A 15,035-nucleotide genomic window follows, 5' to 3' on the forward strand; every position below is an offset into this window, starting at 1 on the left:
ACTCCAAAAAATTGAGACGGCCATGTGTATTTGTATTATGAATTTGTATGTCATTCATAATTATAATTTATAATTTTTATCAATTCCAATTTATATATTTATATATAATATGAAAATCTTGATTAAGTGTTATATTTATATATAATAGTTTTACATATAGTAGAATAAGAATAATTTGCCAATTTTTTTAGTTTTATTTGTATGTTGTTTTTTCTTCACTACAATGGTGATACTATTTTATATATTTTTTATAATATGCTACATTTGATTATAGACATTTTAAACGAATGCATATGGCAGGATGGTTTATACACATTTTGTAAAAATGCAGATGGCATGGTGGTTCATTTTATACGAGGTATATGAAAAAATTATAATGCAGATGGAATGGTCACAGTCATAGTAAATGAAAAAATATATTATATTTGGACAATGAAGGCAAGATCAAGCGAAAAATTTAAGTGGGAGATAGCATCTACCATCAATTTTAAAATATAGTATATTTACTGAGACTTTTAGAACGTTGTTTGTTTGTAATTTTAAACACAATTTTTTTTTATAATTTGTATTTGATAGAATAGTGATAATTGTTTATGATAATATTTATTTATAAAATTTTATCATTTTCGTCGCAATGTGTTAACAATAAAAATATTTTATTATTTTTTAATTAAGTCAATATAATAAAATGTAATATAGAATATTCATTTATGTGTATATTGAAAGAATTAGTATAAGACTAAAATATCATTTTGAATATGTAAAAATATTTACATTTGATATAAAATTTATTTATAATTTTTTGAACAATTAAACTAAAATTATAAATATAAATTTTTATTTTTTAAATTTATTTGAATTTATTTAAAGTTCAATCTATATAAGCCTAAATTATTTTTATCATTTCATATATTTTATAATTATATTTATTATATTTATGTTCCATTCATATATGCTTATTTTCATATTTAAGAAAATTTAATAAATAGATAAAAAAATAAGAACATAAATTGAAGTCTTTTAGATAAGTTACAAATAAATAGATATTTTAATAGTGATAATTGAAATTTATAAATTCACAACGTAAAATTTAAAAAATAATTGTCAATGATCTAATTGTGTGCAAATATAATCATGTTTTATTAGAATGATTTTTGAATTTTTTTCCTATTATTAATTTTTTTGTGAATTTATTTTCATATTATTTTACTTCTCTCACTCGCACATGTTATTATATTAATATTATTATGAATAAAATTATACTAATTTTATATTAATAAAAGTTTACTAATTCGACAATATGTGGCAGTATAAGACTAATTTTAATATTAATAAAAGATTTATTTAAAATTTTGTGTTATTATATTAATAATATTATGAATATTTTAATTTTTATGATAAATAAAAAATAAGTTTATATAACAGAATAATATTTTAATAAAATAATTTAATATATTATTATAATAAAATAAATATTAATATTATAAATTTCAATTTTGAAATAACCGTGCATCGCACGGGCCAACAATCTAGTAAAAGTAAAGCTTATAAGTTATACTATTGACTTTTCATTTTTTTAAAATATTTTATATCATAGTTCAAATTTTAATAAATACAACGTTAAATTTAATTTTTTTATATAATTATCTTTTTAGACTTTTAAATAAAATATGTTTTTACTATTTTCTAATAATTTTAGTTTTAAATATTTATTTGTCTCATTTATTAAACTTTATAAATTCTTTTATTATTACAATTCAATTAAACTTTAAAAAAATATTTTTTTTCTATTTTTCACAATTGAATTTTTACAAATTTTGTGTATTATAGTTTTTCTTAACAATAGACATTTTTAAAATTTATACAATTATCTTACAATATATTTTTTCTTTTTTTCAATAATATTTTAATATTTTTTAATTTGTTTAAATTTAAAAAATAATATTTTCTAATCTTGATATTTACAAACTGGTGACATATCCGCGATCCACACTAGAATCAGTGCGGATGCACGGGTTTCCCACTAGTTTATACAATACATAGTAATAGTATTGAGACTTCATAATGCTCTTTTAAGCTTTGATCCGACCATGAACACTAAGTGAAAATTTGAATTTTTTTATATTAAAAATTTAAAAAATAATTATTACAAATATATGAATAAAATATATATTATATAAATATTAGATATTGATATTGATGAATTGAAAACCATAAATATACGGTAAAAGATATATTATAATGATAATAGGTATTTTAGAGAATATATTATATAGATAATTTAGAGAATATATTATATTGATATCGAATATATATTTTAACCTTTGATAAATAATTTAGGGTTAAATATGTTTTTAGTCTCTATAAAATACTAAATTTTATTTTTGATCCCTATAAAAGCAAATGATATGTTTTGATATCTATAAAATTATTACATGTAGTTTAGTCTCTATTGTTAAACCAATGTGTATTTTTGAATGATTATTTTGCAAACATGTTTATAACGTTTTAAAAAATTTCTTGAATAAAAAGAAACTCAAAATTTAATTTTTAAGTCGAGGTTTTCATTAATTTTATTATTATCTTTAGAAATTTGAAAAATTCATTATTCTCATTTAAAAAAATTCTAAAGTTTGGAAAATAAATATTTTAAAATATTTTAAACATGTATAAAAAAATTGTTTAAAAATTTAAAAATTATAAAATAATTAAATAATTTTCAAAATTTTAAAAAATAGCAGAAACTAAAACTGCTTGTATAAAAACTTTAAAACAACTATTCATTAAAGAAAAATTTTTTATGGACCAAAATTTAATATTAATTTATTTATAGGAAAAATATATCGAATATATATTTTAACCTTTGATAAATAATTAATGTTCATAATATATAAACGGGAGAGAAAGATAATTTACAGAAAAAAAAATTGAAGTTTCATGAGAGAAAAAAACCTAGGACTACGACCAAGCTTTCACACAAAGATCACGTGAAGAACACGCAAGTTTCGGTTTACAAGAAAAGTCCATAGTTCCCTTCAACTTTAGACCGTGATCTCTGTAAAACCTTAAACCTAGTAAATAACAGCCAAATCGAGGGCTATTATCGTCTTTTCAACCCCGCCGTTCACCTTAACGTCTCGATTTACGTCCCAATTTTCACTCTAAACTAGGGTTTCTCTTTTCCCCCTTTCTTCTCAATTTTTTTGATTCAATTACCAATTACCAATTCTCGAACTTTCTTCACAACTCAATCGTCGGAGTCATGGAGCTTCTCCACTCCGACGAAACCGTGTCGGAAGATGCTGATATTCCCGAGGACGACAACACCACAAACGATTCTCCAAACCCCACCGCCGGGATCGAAGACGGCGCGACTCTCGATGTATCAGGGAAGAACTTGGAGTTTCCGGCGCCGGAGAATTCTAAAGACGATGCCGTGGAGAGTTTATACATGTACAAGAATGTTTACAGTTTGATTCCGAAGTCGGTGGGTGGTCTCGTGAGATTGAAGACGCTGAAATTCTTTGGGAATGAGATTAACTTGTTCGCACCGGAGTTTGGTAGTATGACGAGGTTGGAGAGGTTGCAGATGAAGGTAGCTTCTCCTGGAATTGGTGGGTTGCCGTTGCATAAATTGAAGGGTTTGAAAGAGCTTGAGCTTTCCAAAGGTCCTTCTCGACCTTCTGCGTTTCCTATATTGACTGAGATTGCTGCTCTCAAGTGTTTGACCAAACTTTGCATTTGTCACTTCTCTATAAGGTTTGTGTTTTTTTTTTTTTTTTGTCTCTTCTCGTATGATGTTATGTTTAACTTTTCTCAACTTAAATTTTGTTGTAACTGATGTGTTTTCTTGGAGAACTAGCTTGTTGTGTGTAGTGACTGTCTTACACTGTTCCCTGTTTTTAACTGTAGATACCTTCCTCCGGAAATTGGGTGCTTAAAGAGTTTGGAGTATCTTGATCTTTCATTCAATAAATTGAAGACATTGCCCTCAGAGATTACTTCTTTGGAAGCATTAATAACCATGAAAGTTGCTAATAATAAGTTGGTGGAATTACCGCCGGGTATGACATCACTATCGAGGCTGGAGAATCTGGACCTGTCAAATAATAGGTTGACTTCGTTAGGATCCCTTGAACTTAGCTCGATGAATAGACTTCAGAACTTAAATCTTCAGGTACCTATCTCTGATTTGTTAAATCCGGCTAATTCTGCAATATTAATGTTTTTTTATAGTATTCGCTTTCTTTTAGATAGTGTTTTTTCTGTTTGGGTTTGCTTTGTTATGGGTTTTTATGCTTGTATAAGATATATGTAAAGATACATATATTGGTGTTGCTTAAACTCTTCCACTTGTATCATAGGATGAGGAGTATATATTGACAACCTGTACCCTTTTACAATTTCATCGTTAAGAGGGAGGGGAATTAGAGAGGACTAGATATCAATTGCATTAATATCCATCAGTTCAGGTTGTTTTAACATGAACATAGAGAACTAGAGCGCAGTTTCATTTTAAATGAACACTCACCATCCTTGTTCAAGTAAATGGGGTGACATTTTATCCCCTGGATCTAATGTCCGTTTGCTGATGGCTTATGAGGATATTTTTGCCGCTTCTTCCCTATTGGTTCTCTCAACTAAATTGTAAATATTTACGAATTTTTCCGTCTTTCTTATGCCACATGTCATACTATAACAACACTTCGACCAGCAACAACTATTTCTGTTGAGGGAGAGACATTCATAATGTTGTTGTAATGCTAAATGGGAAAGTATATCTTGATTAAGTTCAAGAACCATTTAGAGAAAAAGAATTAACATTAAGATAGAAAGAATGAAGAACTGCACACCAATCTAGATTTGGTATGCCAAGAACCATCACCCTTAACTGCTATGGACTTCTTGAAGTATTGTGGCATAAAGAATACCCTGATGAATTTGTTTCTAAAGCTGTTTATATTGCAACATCATTGAAGGAAATTGATGCCTGTGTGTTGTGGGGGAAAATATCAAATTAAAAGGGTGACCAAATCAAACCCAAATAAAATATGACAAGTAAAAGCCTGGTTCTTGTGTTATATAGTGTATGCCACATTTTATAACTGATACAGCTCTAAATCACTGTTCACGTAGTCATTCATTATGCCATCATTTAAAGTGAAATCAGGGGAGGGGGGAAATATCAAATCATTTGGGTAATGAAGAGGTGACTAAAGTCAAGGGCAGTGAGAGAGTATTCTTACTTCTCTGATATCTTCCTTCTTTGTTATTTCCATTATACACACCTTGAAACCTTTTTATTGTGTTCCACTATTTGTGTAATGAAAAACACATTCCTATCCAATTCATTTGTTAAATACATATAATGAAACACGGACACCTCTAGAAGTAGGCAAATGTCGCGGCATTTCCTTCATAATATAATGACTTCACGAAGACACTCAGAAATTTTCCTAGATTTTAAAACATATAATATAATGACATTCCTTATTTAACTCTCTAAATTTTCAATAAATTAACAGATTAAAGTGTCTAGTGTAACAGGTTCTAGTTGAGTGCAAATGATTAACTGAGTTGCAATGTCTCCTAAATCATTAGTGGTAAGCCAAATAGATTGGCACCATTTTGGGGTTTGAGTGCAATGCCGCGCGGTGATCCCTTCATAATATAATGACTATCCCTTCACGCATGCATTAAAATTTTTTCCTAGATATTAAAACATTAAAACATATAATATAATGACTTTCCTAATTTAACCCTCTAAATTTTCAATAAATAAACAGATTAAAGAGTTTAGCGAAACAGGTTCTAGCCGAGTGCAAATGATTAACTGAGTTGCAATGTCTCTTAAATCTATAGAAGTAAGCCAAACAGATTGGCACCAATTTAGGATTTGAGTGGAATATCCCCTAAGTTACACCATAAAATTCACAGAAGTGTATTCTCAAATGGCTGACTTTGTTTGCTTGAATCTGATGTGCAACGCGCGTCCTGTTTCCTTTACCTGAATGTGTATTTAATATGTATTTAATTTGCTGACATCTGACAGTGTTTCACATGGAGGGACCGCATTGGAGGTGCCTCTGTGCATCCAAGGTATTGATTTAGTAGATGTAGCTTGCCTGTGTGAGATATGTTTAAACTATAATGATCATGGTTGCTTGCGGTAGTGCATATATTTATATACTTAACATTACTTCTGTGTGTTATTAGGTTCTAACAGCGTAATTTTTTTATTTGAATTTTTTATTAAAATTTCCAATGATTTTCATATGTTAAAATTGTAACATTTGTTTTATACATTTCAAGTACAACAAGCTGCCCAGCATTTTTCAAATTCCTTCATGGATATGCTGTAATATGGAAGGAAATGATGGAGATAGATGCAAAGACAATTATAGCAGTTCTTCTGTTGAAATGGATGTCTATGAAAGCAATTTACAGGAAAATGAGGAAACCTTTTCTCATGGTGAGGTGCCTTTTCATTTTTGTTTCCTCCTCCTTTTCAGTGTATCTTCTCCCCTTTTGAATTATAGATGATTAAATTCATGTGTTAGAGAATTGGGATTAAATTATAGATGATTAAATTCATGTGTTTGGGAATTGGGATTGAATTTCACTTTCCTGTGAATTCTTTTGCAGGACCTCATAACACCTCATCTAGCATATTAACAAACTCCTCATCTAACAGTAGATGTTTTTCAGCCTGGAAGTCAGGTAAACGGTGGAAGCGGCGACACTATAAACATCAGAAAGCCCGTCAAGAACAGAAAGCTCGTCAAGAGCGGTTGAGTAACAGCAGGAAATGGAAAGGTGTAGATCATGACCAATTGTTAAGCAAGAAGATCCACAGAATTTCTGAACCAGAAAATCTGGATACTCTTGTCTCTGAAAATTGCACAGAAACTATACCTGACAATGGGAGCTTGGATGACAATCATAAAAAAATATTCTCCGAAGAAGCAGCGCATGAAAGTTTAATTGATAATGTTGACAATGATGAGGAAATTATTGAAAAGCAGTTTTCTCAAGAAGATTGCTGCACTGCGGAAGGTAAAGATGAAATAGATGCATCCTCATGCTCCTTAGACAATGGCCGAAGTGAACAGGATGGAGCATCTTGTTCAGTTTTTTCGAAGTGTAGTTTTAAATCAAAGAGGCATTCAGAACGGGATCTTGATAATCCTAAACCCCGCAAGTCTAGAAAACCTATTAGTGATGGCTCATTATTGTCTTCCAAATACAGTAAAATTTCATTTTGTGGCACCGAGGACCATCTATCAGATGGCTTTTATGATGCGGGACGTGATCGGCCGTTTATGCCTCTTGAGAGTTACGAGCAAAATCAGTGTCTTGCTTCTCGTGAAGTCATTCTGTTAGACAGGTATATTATTCCTACTACTAGTACTTCTAGTATATGTTAGTGATTTTTTTGAGGTACATTAATAATAATAGTAGTAGTCATAGTATATTGGTATCTTTTCTGTGATACATTTTTATATAATATGATTGGATTATTTTTATTGTGTTTCAGACAAAGGGATGAAGAATTGGATGCCATTATTCTATCAGCTCAGGCATTGGTATCTAATTTAAAGCAGTTAAATGGTTTAAACAAACCTGGGAGCCAGGGTGAAGTTGATAACTTGCAGACAGCATCACTGCTTGCACTCTTTGTATCTGATCATTTTGGTGGAAGTGATAGAGGTGCTATTGTAGAAAAGACACGCAAGTCTGTTTCTGGCTCAAACTATAATAAGCCTTTTGTCTGTACATGCTCGGCAGGAAGCAGAACAAGTATAAATGCTGCAACTGAATCAGTTGCGAATGCCATAGGAAATATTAATCTTTCTAGGATCTCTGAAAAATCTCTTGATTCTATTAAAAAAAGGCGAAACTCAATTATTGTTCCGATTGGCTCTGTTCAGTATGGTGTTTGTAGGCATAGAGCTCTGCTTTTTAAGGTGAGCAGTGTTGTTATATTCATAAATAGTTTTGTTTATATGCATATTAGGATGTAATCTTTCTTTTATTGCCTCTTATTGCGAGGACCTAATGCAAGTTATCTTTTGTTTATAGTATTTATGTGATCACATGGAGCCACCTATACCTTGTGAGCTTGTTAGGGGTTACCTGGATTTTTCACCACATGCTTGGAATATCATTCTAATAAAAAAGGGTGTTACATGGGTTCGAATGCTTGTTGATGCTTGCCGACCTCATGATATTAGAGAAGAGAAAGATCCAGAATATTTCTGCAGGTATTTATCGCCTCTTAGTAAAAAGGGATGTACTACTACTTTTCTTATTGTGAAGAGGCCGTTTGGCTTGCTATATTATATAATATTGCTTAATTTTGAATTGGTTGTATAATATGGGAAATGCTAACTTGTGCCCTTAGGGCACATATTAAGGAAATTAATATATAAATGTTATCTTAAAAGACGAGTATTCATTTCTTTAAAAGTTTAAAATTTAATTTTTTCAATACATTTTTTATACTTAAAAGATTCCTTAACATGGGCACAAGTTAGCATGACCCATATAAATATTGGTTTCATATTTAATATTGATTTTATATCTTGGTGTGTTGATATATGGATTTTTTTATTAGTTCTGTTCTGTTCCTATTATTATTATTATTATTATTATTATTATTATTATTATTATTATTATTATTATTATTATTATTATTATTATTATTATTATTATTATTATTATTATTATTATTAATAATTAGTTAATCAACAATCATTTGGTATTTTAGAACTTGGATTTGGTTTTGAATATAGGATCTGGTTTCATGCAAAGAGTATTGCTTAATCATTGGATAGTGATTGTATGTTGATGACGTTTACTTATCTATGCTCGATTTGTTGTTCGAATATGGCATGTTATTAGTTCTGCATCTATTACTTTTAAGTAATTATCACTCATTTAAAAATTTGGATCTGTTTTTGAATATTAGATCTCATATCCTATTGTAATGTAGCATGTTAAGAATATTGCTTATGCAGATGCTAAACCAACAATGGCACATTTGGCTCCCATTTAGTCAAAAGTATTTATAAAATCTAGCTTCATATATTAAGGTAAAAAGATATTTGTGACTCTGAATATTGTGTTGCTTTCTCCTAATTGTGGTTGTATAAAGGATAGGAGATTGGATCATAGCCCTGCAATTTGTAGTGGAACAATTAGTAGTGGAACAAGACCACCTTTAATGTCATTAGTGCTTACACACTTCACGATTGGTTAGCGCCTAGCGGAATATCAAAGTAAAATTTTGGGAGGAATTACAAGGTTGGATTCAAGATATACTTCAAGGGGATTTTTTTTTTCAAGGGGATCTTAATGGGTATGTAGGGAGCATATCGAGAGGCTTTTAGGGAGTGCATGGGGGTAGATATGGTCATGGGGAGGTAAATGTGGAGAGAATAAATCCATCTTAGATTTTTCTTAATAGGAAATCAAATAGAAAGATTTGCTTGGACCGTAAAGTTATATCGGGAGAAAACTTAACTACCCAACATAAAGTATTGATTATGGGTGTAAGAGTTAAGAGGAGTGCGAATAAAAGTTACAAGGGGCTCAACGGATTAAGTGGTGACATTCGAATGGTGAAATACAAAAGATTTTTCAACACAAAAGCTTTGAAGGAGATTTAGGCAGCCACAAGGAAGTGCAAATGATATGTGAGACAAGATGACACAAGATATTAGAAAAGTAATAAAAGAGATATTGGGAGAATCAAGTTTTGGACCTAGGGGTAAAGAATCGTGGTGGTGGAACGAAAGTGTTCATAGTAAAGTTCGTATAAAAAAGGAATGTTTTAAAGAATGGTCTAGGTGTAAAATTGCCTAAACTTAGGAATATTATAATAGAACTAAGAAAGAGACCAAAAAGATGGTGGGTGAAACTAGAACTCAAGCTTTTGACGAATTATACAAATCTACAGGAACTAAGGATGGAGAATCTATATATAAGTTTGATAAGGGACGTGAAAGAAAGACAAGAGACTTGGATCAAGTGGAAGTGTGTTAAAGATGAAAGTTATGAAGAGTCAAGGGGGATATACAAAATTTTGATCTAGTGAAGTGTGTCAAATGAGATGTTGGAGAGGAGCCTTAGAAGCATATGTTTCGACTAAGTTGAAGTAAGACGAAGTGTATAGAATGTAAGTTTAGCAAATGGAGTGATGTTTCTAATCTAGATGTGAAAGGTGGAGAGTTGATCAAGTGAAGTGTGTCAAATGAGATGTTGGAGACAAGCCTTAGAAGCATGTCTTTTGACTAAGTAGAAGTAAGACGAAGTGTATAGAATGTAAGTTTAACAAAAGGAGAGGTGTTTCTTATCTAGATGTGAAAGTTGGAGATTTGATCATACATCAAAATTACATCGTTTAAATATCTTGAATCCATAATATTAAATGATGGAGCAATAAAAGGAGATGTACACCATTGAATCCAAGTTGGGTGGTTGAAATAGAGGATGGCCTCGGGAGTTTTATGTGACACGAAAGTACCACTCAAATTAAAGGAAAAATTCTATTGGAGAATTGTAAGATGAACGATATTGTACGGGATGGAATGTTGGAAGGTAAAGAACCAACAACGACAACAACCAAGCCTTATCCAAGCTGTATCCCACTAAGGGGGTCCACTACATGGATCAACTTCCACCACCTTAATGTTTTATCCAGGAGTTATTTTGTCGTTGATCCATGTCATAGAGATTCGACAAAGTTTTATGTTGGCTGTTGACTGCCTAACACAATTATCTCCTTTATCCGGGTTGGGATTGACTATTCATAGCAAAGCTAACATATGTGGTAAAGAACCAACACGAAATTAAATTAGTGTAGCTGAGATAAGGATGTTGCATTGGATGTGTGGTAAAACTAGACAAGATGAGATTATAAATGACAATATTAGAGAGAGTGTTGGGGGTAGCATCCATAGTAGAAAAGATTCCATAGTAGAAAAGATGGTGGAAATATGCTTAGGTGGTTTAGGCACGTAGAAAGAAGACATGTGGATTTTATAGTAAGAAGAGTAAATCAAAAATCGAATGAAGGATAGTTGAACCGCTAGAGATAGAGGAAGACCTAGAAAAACCATAAGAGAAAGTATTATGAAAGATCTTTAGATTAACGAGTTGGAAAGAAACATGGTTTTTAATAAAACATTATGGCGTAATTTGATCCATGTAGCCGACTCCACTTAGCGGGAGTAAGTTTGGTTGTAGTTGCTTCTCCAAACTATCAATCAAAGCATGTAAGGTGTTTAAACTTAATTAAGAAGAGTTCTTAGTGGTAAGTGAAATTTCTTCAACAACACCAATGCTTTGATTGGGCGGGGAGGAAAAATGAGATGATAGAAAGAATGACTTGAAAGAAAATTAAGATAAGAGATGATAGAATTAAGATAAGAGAAGATAAATGAATTGAAGAACGGATGGATTTATATATTTATTGGATAAGCAGAAAATTTTAAAGAAGTTTGAAAGCTTTCTTCCTCTTGTTTGGCTGGATGGAATGAGAGGAAAGGAAATGAATTCATGTAATGAATATATTTTTTATTTCATCCGAAAATTTCTCCCTACCTAGTTTCCTGCAATGAAGGGAATGTTTTTCTCTACTCCCTCTTTTCTTTCCACAACTAAATGATATTTTCGTGATATTTCTCCTGTTTTTTTTTTTTTTTCATCTCTTTAACAATCATTGCATATTTTTTTTTCTGCTGCCCGGAAATCATTTAAAACTCTTGCTTTTGTGGAATTATTATGCATGCTTATTAATTGTCTGATGACTTGGTATTTCTAGGTACATACCTCTTCGTCGAACCCAAATTCCTCTTTCAACTGGCATTCTTCCTAGTCCTGATTATTCCTTTCCATCTCTATCTAATTGTGATGAACTTGAGAAAAAAGCTTTAACTACATTAGTTCGGTGCAAGTATGGATCAGTTGAGGCTGCAGTGAAGGTATTTAATCATCCATGAATTGTAGTAACAGTCCTCTAAATTTTTTTTTTTTAATTTTAATTGTTATTCCCGATCTTCTGATTTTTGGATATCATGCAATGTAATATCTTTCATGGTATTGTTGTAGGTGCGTACTTTGGAAGTACAGGATAGTTCAGCAGACAAAATAAAAAACTTCGAATATAATTCATTGGGAGAAATCAGAATTCTTGGTGCTTTCAAACACCCCTGTATAGTGGAAATATACGGACACCAAATATCTTGCAAATGGACCATCTCAGCTGATGGTAACCCTGAGCATCGTGTGTTGAGATCTGCAATTTTTATGGAATATGTGGAAGGAGGCTCCTTAAAAGTAGGATTTTCTTTATCATTTCATTGTTATTGTTAAGATATTTTTGGTTGTATTACTAACTCAACACTTCGTTTTCTCACAGTCTTATCTAGAAGAGCTGTCAAAAGCTGGTGAAAAGCATGTTCCTGTGGAGTTAGCCTTGCATATTGCCAAAGATGTCTCATGCGCTTTGTCGGAGCTGCATTCAAAGCACATAATTCATCGTGACATAAAAAGCGAAAACATTCTGTTTGATTGTGATAGGAAGAGAGATGATGGAACTCCCACTGTGAAGCTCTGTGATTTTGATAGTGCAGTGCCGCTAAGATCACCTTTACATGCATGCTGTATTGCTCATGTAGGATCACCTCCCCCTTGTGTGTGTGTTGGAACACCTCGATGGATGGCTCCAGAGGTCATGCGGACTATGTATGAAAAAAATACTTATGGATTGGTAAGAACTTGTCAGCCATTTATTTGATTGTTTTACATGGCATTAAGATAGTGTTGTTTTCGCGTTTTCCTGTCTGAAATATAAGTATTATCAGGAGTTTTATATAATTACCTGACTTCTAATGTTCAAAAGAATAATAGTTTATGTCATTTGATTTTGGAGTTCTGTGAAATCAGAGGATACTGTTTGTGAATCTAATTTTAATAAAATAATGAGAATTCTCGTGATTTTCCTGAAAGATTTATTTTAGAATAAGGACTCTCACTTTCTTTCATTCATCTTCTCACTTATCTCTGAACACTTTCGTTTCTATTTTTTCCCCTGTAAACTGTTCCTATTATGCCACATTTTCATTTATTCTCCACTCATTTGGACATAGCTTGTGCCCATTTTTCTAGCTATTACTAATTAGGAATGATTCTCTTTTGACTAATTTATTCTCTTTTGAATAGTTATTTGGGTAATTTATTATTCTTTCTTTGGCTGAAGTTCGAGTTTCTTGCTTGCGGTTTTTAAAGATATTTTTGACTTGTCAGGAAATAAATGTTGAGATAATATATGTTTTACTACAAGTCTTGTTTACATACATATACAACTGAAGTATAATTTGATGTATACTGTGAAAAGTATTCTGCTTTATTTTGGACTATTATACTGGGAAGATTAAGGGAATCATGCTTGAAGGATTTTATTATTATATGATGTAATAATATGGATTTATCGATAACACGCTTATTCAAATTTCTTATTTGGTAGATCAGATTCAATATTCTTTGGTTTCTCTTCTATTTGTGTATTCCCTATTTCATAGTTTCGAATGTGTGATTTTGGACATCATATTGTACATAATATGTAAGAGGTTATGAATCACTTTGTAATAAAATTTAATAATAATTCAATAATTTTGAAAACTACGATCTTTAGTGTGTTTCTTGCCATTTTGTCTTATACATACCAAATTAGTATAAATTTTCTGTTCCATCTCTCCCTTTTTGTTTTTGTTTTGTTTAGAAGTATAAGTATGCATGTTGCTTATTGGAATTGAATTTATGATATCATGTCTAGAAAAGAAGTAATTTGATTTGACTCTTGTTCTATGCACACGTTTGCTTATTGTCCTTGAATAAGAATAGATATATCGTGAAATCAATTCTAGTTTGCTGTGACTAGACATAGTTTTTTGTCTTCGGGTCTAATTTACCTCCTTCATTTTGCAACAGGAAGCTGATATTTGGTCATTTGGATGTTTACTGCTGGAGATGCTGACTTTGCAAATTCCTTATTTTGGAGTACCTGATTTACACGTCCATGATAGTCTGCAGGTATGGTTGCGTTTTCTTGTAGATGTATGTTGTTTTTTGAACTCTCCGGGCAATGCTCATTCATTGCAGCCCCTTAAATTAATATTTCAACTATTATTGATACAGATGGGTAAACGGCCACAACTAACTGATGAGCTGGAGGCGTTAAGTTCAACAAATGAACCTACGATGATTCAATCCGGTGAAGAGCTTGAAAAATCAGATGCTGAGACAGACACATTGGAGTTCCTTGTTGATTTGTTTCACAGGTGTGTTGAAGAAAATCCAAATGACCGACCTACTGCCGAAGAAATCCATGAAATGCTGGTTGGACACACAAGGCATACAAGTTCAAAATGTTAGGGAGATTTAGGCAGGCTATTGTTGGAGTGTCTCCCTGTTGAATCATATTTATTAGGACAAAAGATTTTCATTCTTTAATAGTGTGTTACAGTTTTACCCAAGAATAATTGTTCTCACTATTGTTTAGTCTTTTAGTGAGTTGTATTGTATTGTATTATTCTCACTATTGTTTAGTCTTTTAGTGAGTTGTATTGTATTGTTTGTAAAATTTTAAGAGTTAGATCTATGCGGCTCTAATGTTATTTGATTGAGATCTTTGTAGCCAGGTCTCTTTAACGGATGTTGAGATAATTATGTAGTTCAGACATTCTGTAAGCTGTTTCATAGCAGTATTTTTCATAATTTTTGTACTGTCAAGCAAAGATGTATTTGGGTTTGTTGGTTGTGTTTTTTCTTGAAATTTTTTGATAAATTTGCATGGTTGTTTTTTTATGGATTGATGCGGAGTTTTTGCAGTTTTGTTGAAATAATTGACAGTATGAGATGCATGATTACTATTAAAAAAGATCTTGTTAATGAATTGGATAGAGTATTATGGTGGAATTTGATCTATGTTGCCAATTTTACTTAATGGACTAAATTTTGGTTATGTATAT

The 15,035-nt window shown here is 31.2% G+C and overlaps 1 protein-coding gene across 2 annotated transcripts; it reads left to right on the top strand.

Moving 5' to 3' along the window:
• Positions 1-3,045: 3,045 nt before the first annotated feature.
• On the top strand, positions 3,046-14,815 carry LOC131628628 (uncharacterized). Of its 2 annotated transcripts, none has more exons than XM_058899460.1 (11): positions 3,046-3,759; positions 3,913-4,177; positions 6,313-6,472; positions 6,709-7,387; positions 7,538-7,967; positions 8,083-8,264; positions 11,828-11,987; positions 12,115-12,342; positions 12,425-12,775; positions 13,996-14,097; positions 14,203-14,815. In XM_058899460.1, exons 1-11 carry the CDS (start codon positions 3,263-3,265, stop codon positions 14,437-14,439), a joined length of 3,291 nt encoding a protein of 1,096 aa, XP_058755443.1. In that variant the 5' UTR covers positions 3,046-3,262; the 3' UTR covers positions 14,440-14,815. The 2 variants fall into 2 exon arrangements, with proteins under 2 accessions (XP_058755443.1, XP_058755442.1); XM_058899459.1 differs by having other exon boundaries at positions 3,049-3,759; positions 6,646-7,387.
• The last annotated feature ends 220 nt before the right edge of the window (positions 14,816-15,035 follow it).

This window comes from Vicia villosa, unplaced genomic scaffold, assembly GCF_029867415.1.
Source record: "Vicia villosa cultivar HV-30 ecotype Madison, WI unplaced genomic scaffold, Vvil1.0 ctg.000469F_1_1, whole genome shotgun sequence".
Taxonomy (NCBI): domain Eukaryota; kingdom Viridiplantae; phylum Streptophyta; class Magnoliopsida; order Fabales; family Fabaceae; genus Vicia; species Vicia villosa.